Source organism: Neovison vison, chromosome 1 (genome assembly GCF_020171115.1).
Source record: "Neovison vison isolate M4711 chromosome 1, ASM_NN_V1, whole genome shotgun sequence".
NCBI classification, from domain to species: domain Eukaryota; kingdom Metazoa; phylum Chordata; class Mammalia; order Carnivora; family Mustelidae; genus Neogale; species Neogale vison.
In genome coordinates, this window is record NC_058091.1 from 26941970 (window position 1) to 26947969 (window position 6000).

Consider the following 6000-nt stretch of genomic DNA (forward strand, 5'->3'; position numbering starts at 1 on the left):
TCACTTGGATTTCTAAGGTAAGCTCAGACATTTCATGAGTAAAGCATTTAATAGCAACCAAACAAGTTCCCAGCTATAAAATAAAACTGCGCTTTTTTAGAGTTTTATTTATATTGGATTGTGGATTGGATTTTTTTCCCCCGATGGATGTATACATACCATTTATGATTTTAAACAGAATTCTGGTGCATTTTTCCACAGTTTTTGTAGTGTATGGGCAGAAAGTACAATAACATTTAACACTTTAACCATTTCTAAGTACAGTTCTGTGCCCTTAAGCACATTCACATCGTTGTGCAACCATCACCACCATCCAGCTCCCGAAGGCTTTTATCTTCTGCAGCTGAAACTGTACCAGTTAAACACTAACTCTTCATACTCCCTCCCTCTAGCCCTTTGGAACCACCATTCTGTTATCTCTCTCTCTGAATTTCACTACTCTGGGTACTTCATATATGTGGAACCGTGTATCATTTGTCATTTTGTGATTAGCTTATTTTACTCAGCATAGTGTCCTCAAGGTTCATCCACATTGTAGCATATGTCAGAATTTCCTTCCTTTTTAAGGCTAAATAATTATCCACTATAGGTATATACCACCTTTTGCTTATTCTTTCATTTATGGATGATCACTTGAGTTGCTTCTACCTTTTTTGGCTTTTATAAGTAACACTGCTATGAACATGGATGTACAGATAATCTCTTTCAGTCTCTGTTTTCAATTCTTTGGGCTATATACTGTAATTCTATGTTTGTTTTTTGAGAAACAGCCATACTGTTTTCCATAGCTGATATAAATTTTACATTCCCACCAGCAATGCAGAAGTGTTTCAATTTCTGCATATCCTTTCCAATACTTATTATTTTCTTTTTTTTTAATTTTTGTGTTTTTTCTTTAAAATGGTCATGCTGGGGGTCCCTCGGTGGCTCAGTCTATTCGGTTAAGCATCCAGCTCTTGATTTGGGCTCAGGTCATGATCATAGAGTTGTGAGGTCGATCCCCATGTCAGACTCCGTGCTTAGCAGGGAGCCTTTCCTTTTGTCTCTCCCTGCACACACACTGTCTCTAAAATAAATAAATTAATTAATCTTTACAAAAATTTTAAAAAAATAAATAAAAAGGTCATCCAGGTCATCGTGATGTGTATGAAATGATATCTGATTGTGGTTTTGATTTATAGTTCCCCAATACTAGTGATGTTGATTGAACATCTTTCCCTTTTTTTTTTTTTTTTTAAAGATTTTATTTATTTATTTGAGAGAGAGAGCATGAGAGGGGAGAAGGTCGGAGGGAGAAGCAGACTGGGAGCCCAGCTCGGGACTCGATCCCGGAACTCCGGGATCATGACTTGAGCCGAAGGCAGTGGCTTAACCAACTGAGTCACCTAGGCGCCTGATTGAGCATCTTTTCATATGTATATCTTCTTTGGAGAGATGTCTATTTGGGTCCTTTCCCTATTTTTAAATTGGGTTTTATTGTTGTTGTTGAGTTGTAGGAGTTCTGTTTATTTTCTGGATATCAATTTTTATCAGATTTATGACTTGAAAATAATTTTCTCCCATTCCATGGACTGCTTTTTCACTTTGTTGATGGTGTCCTGTGGTGGACAAGTTTTTAATTTCGATGAAGTTCAATTTATGTATTTTTCTTTTGTTGCCTCTACTTTTGGTGTCATATCTAAGAAATCATTGCCAAATTCAGTGTCATGAAGCTCTTCCCCTCTATTTTCTTCTAAGAATTTTGTGGTTATAGTTCATGCTTTGATCCTTGATTTATTTTGAGTTAATTTTTGTTTATGGTTTCAGGTGAGAATTCAATTCCATTTTTTGGTAGTGTGGATATCCAGTTTTTCTAACACAATTGTTAAAAAGATTGTCCTTTCCCCATTGAGTGTTAGGATTCTGGTTGAAAATGATTTAACCATATATGCAAGAGTTTATTTGGGATAATCTATTCTATTTCTATATGTCTGTCTTTATGCTTCATGCTATTGCTACATTTTTCTGATAACCATAGCTTTGTAATTTAAGTTTTGAAATTAGAAACTGTGAAACCTCCAACTTTATTCTTCTTTTTCAAGATGGTTTTGGCTAAAGTTTAACTTTTTTTTTTTTAATGAAATAAATTATGCTTTGTACTAAGAATCTCATGTTAGAAAACATTTCTAATACAGGTCAGACCTCGGCGTTTGAGTATACCTTTAGTACCTATACATTAATTTTGTTTTGTTTTGTTTTGTTATCATTCTTACTTATCTAGAAGGTATAATAGCATCTCAATATAAAACAAAATGTTGGGATGCCTGGGTGGCTTATTTGGTTAAGCAGCTATCTTTGGCTCAGGTCATGATCCCAGGGTCTTGGGATGGAGTCCGTCCCTCATTGGGCTTCTTGCTTGGCAGGGAGACTGCATCTCCCTCTGCTTACTCTGCCTGCTGCTCCCCCGGCTTGTGCTCTCTCTCTCTGACAAATAAACAAATGAAATCTTTAAAAAAAATAAAATAAAACCACAAAATGTTCTACAGGATTACTTTGTTTAATCATGATACATACAACAGCTAATTTGAAATAATGTCTTTCAAATGTGAACAATAGAATTTAGAAGTTGTGATTGTATTCTCTGTAGCCATATATCCAAGATTAAATTTTCTAATACTGTATGCATTTTGTTAGGGTTTTCAAATTTGAATGAGGTCTTTTTATGTTTGTGTTAGGTGACATTAAAAAAGAAATATATCTGATATTGTGACTCTTTAGAACAGAAATGTAAAGAATATTCTAATTTTCCCACAGTGAAAAACAAAACAAAAATCCTTTGACCTGTTGGGGAGGAAAGATTTTTCTTTACCTTTTAGAGTTATTCGGCTTGGTCTAAGAAGTAAATTGACATGGACAGATTAATAGGAAGAAAACAAATTTAATTCATATGTTTTAGAGCTCATAGAAATACGAATTTCAGAGAAGTGACCAAAGCAAGCAAGCAGGACTTATACCTTTTAGACAAAGAAACAATATATTTTTGAGGGATTGAAAAGACAAAGCAGTTAGTGCTTGGAGTAGTAAATTGGTGAAGAAGTAATGAGATTTGTTTCTATAGCCTTCTCAGCCCTGAATTGCCTATCTCTGGTCATAGGATGTTTCTTTACCTTCTGGCACAGGGTGAGTACCTCTCCTATGGGAGATGTATTTCCTGCTTTCAGCCAGACAGGAAGGTTTAAGTGTCCTTTTTGCACTGGTTGTTTTTAAGTAACTTTAATTTGAAATAATCAGTATGCCTAAGTGGCGTATTCGGGGATGGCCTGCCCTGAACCCCATCAGATCCTAGATATTGTTCACATATAGGGAAATTATTTGGATTACATCTAAGAGCCTCTCTGTTGCTTGAATTAATCAAGCAAACATCCATGTATTTGGCAAGTATCTAATGAATGTCTGTTAGATGCCAGTCATTTTGCTAACCCCAAAAGTATAAATACAAATGTGACACATTTAGGTCCTCAAGTTAGTCCCAGTTGAGTAGGGGGAGACACATATGAGAAAACAATTGTACATGCAGTATGCTATGTGCAATAATAGAGGTATGTGCAATGGCCAATTGAAAGCGTGGTATGGCTTACAGAAATGTGGACAGAGGTTCTCCATGGAAGCTTGCTAACTGGCCACAAGGCATCTTTTAATAATGAGCTGGAGTTTTGAAGAACCAAAAAATGTTACCTTGTCAGTGCCCTAGAATTGAATATATTCTAACTCTATAACTTATAATTTGAAATGTATCTATCACAAAGATTTTTGTTTCCTGATTACAACTTATTAAGCTATGAACTTTTAGTTCCAGGGTCCCACATGGTGGATTTGCTAATATCATGGGTGGAAGTGGATTGCAAAACTTTACAATTGCTGCTGTGCCATATACTCCAAATCTCCTACCAACCTCAAGCACATGGTATGTTAAAATGTTTATTTAAATGCATTGTGAATTGTCTTGATTAATTTTGAATAATTAAAGGTCTGACTACTGTACTGCTGCATTGAGAGGAAAACTCAACAGTAATCTGTTTTCAGCATTTTGGAATTACTGATAAATAAGTACCAGCATAATCCCTTGCCTTTCCCTTTTTTTGATAGGGAAAATATTTGAGGAAACTACCTACCTATAATTTAATTAAATGTAGTTCAAGTATCACTGAAGTTACACTGTCACAAGTAACACTGAATTACACCATCACTTCAAACTAAATTTCCTTATCGCTTATTTATTTTAGGCTGAAAGGAACTTATTTTCTTCCACTACATTTGCATACTAAAGGAAACTGCAATGCAGCAGTTTTTGTTTTTTTTTTCTTTTTAAATACTACTTCAGGGTTTTCCAATTTGAATGTAAATTTGAGAGGGTGATTTTATGTTAATTTTGAGTAGTGTTTTCACTGCTAGACAAAACAATCAGAAATTTCATAGATTTCCTATTTAATGATGGTATATTTTTCTTTTTTAGCATCAACATGCTTAAGTTACCTGAATACCCAAGTAAAGAAATACTCAAGGACAGACTTCTTGTGGCATTACATTGTGGCAGCTATGGTTACACAATGGCGTAAAGAAGTCTGGAAAATTCATCTGATTACTGATGCGCAATTCAGAGTGGCAGAAATAATTTAGGAAACTGTCAACAGAAAAGGAGCCTAAATGCAGCCCACAGGCAGGGCTGATGTTTAAAATTCATAAAGAATCACGCTTTCTACCCTCCCTTCCCACTTCCCTTTTATGTTTGCTGTTTGTGATACAATTAGAAAATATAAAATCACAGTAGTCTTCAATTTAAAAAATGCTAATTGAAAGTAGTAGAAATTATCCTTTTTCACCTTTCCTTACTCTAATTGAAGATTGTGTTAAGGCGAAACCTTATTCTACATTCCACCTCTACCATTTAACTGTCTTGTTGAAAGGGTGTTTTCTCTTTATTTTCCTATAAAATTGTATTGGGACACCCAACCTGGTATGTTCTGTTGCATGTAAAGTGCTGTTTATATTTTGGAAAACTGTTGTATAGAGTGAATTAATTTAGGTTGTGTATAAAGCCACAAATATGTATTTTCCCATATTGAATCTATATTGCAATGATGTTTTTTAGCTTTTTAATATTTTAATATATAGTGTAAAATTTAGAGTGATGTGACTAACAGCTGATGAAATGACATTTAATTTATATATTAAAGCTTATATTGTATGAATTATTTGCATCTTTCAGTGGTCAGTTTCCCATATATATTGTGGTCTCAAAGTTATGTCCTATTTTAATTTATATTTTAGGTAAAATTAAATATAATATTTTAATACATTCTTTTTATTGCTTTTGTTTTATCTGTGAGTTCTGATAACATATTTGAAGAAGTAGTTCAATGTGCACAGTACAATTTAAATATGTAAGTTTTTATTCTTGTTTATTTTTCATGATTAAAATGTTGAGATAAATGACGTGCCTAACACAGAGCTTTGGCTTTTTAAATTTTAGAGTGATCTAATCTAGTTTTCTTTTGAAAGGATCCACCTCAGTTGTTACAGCATACCTTTTAAGGGGAAGTAGGAACACTCACATATTCTTTTTTTTTTTTTAAAGATTTTATTTATTTGACAGACAGAGATCACAAGTAGGCAGAGAGGCAGGCAGAGAGAGAGAGGAGGAAGCAAGCTCGCCACTGAGCAGAGAGCCTGACACAGGGCTCGATCCCAGGACCCTGGGATCATGACCTGAGCCGAAGGCAGAGGCTTTAACCCAGTGAGCCACCCAGATGCCCCGGAACACTCATATATTTAGAAGTGCTAGCAGAGGAACTCGTAATGTCTAGGACTTTGCCTTTGGAAACTAAAAATGTACTATCCAGTGGCATCAATGTCATAATCATAAAATGGTTCATGCAGATTTTTTTCCTATGAGTAGATGGTCATATTTTCAATATATATTGAAAACTTTGTTACATTATAAAGCTTCTTTAATATATGTCT

General features: G+C 34.5%; 1 protein-coding gene across 4 annotated transcripts in view; it reads left to right on the forward strand.

Annotated features, from left to right (window-relative positions):
- HACE1 (HECT domain and ankyrin repeat containing E3 ubiquitin protein ligase 1) overlaps positions 1-5231 on the forward strand; it is a 119239-nt gene extending 114008 nt beyond the window's left edge. For all 4 annotated transcript variants that reach the window (XM_044244910.1, XM_044244928.1, XM_044244918.1 and 1 more), the window contains 2 exons: positions 3830-3943; positions 4493-5231. In XM_044244910.1, the coding sequence (XP_044100845.1) occupies positions 3830-3943; positions 4493-4595 (217 nt within the window). In that variant the 3' untranslated portion in view covers positions 4596-5231. The remainder of the gene's footprint in view (positions 1-3829; positions 3944-4492) is intronic.
- Positions 5232-6000: the final 769 nt, after the last annotated feature.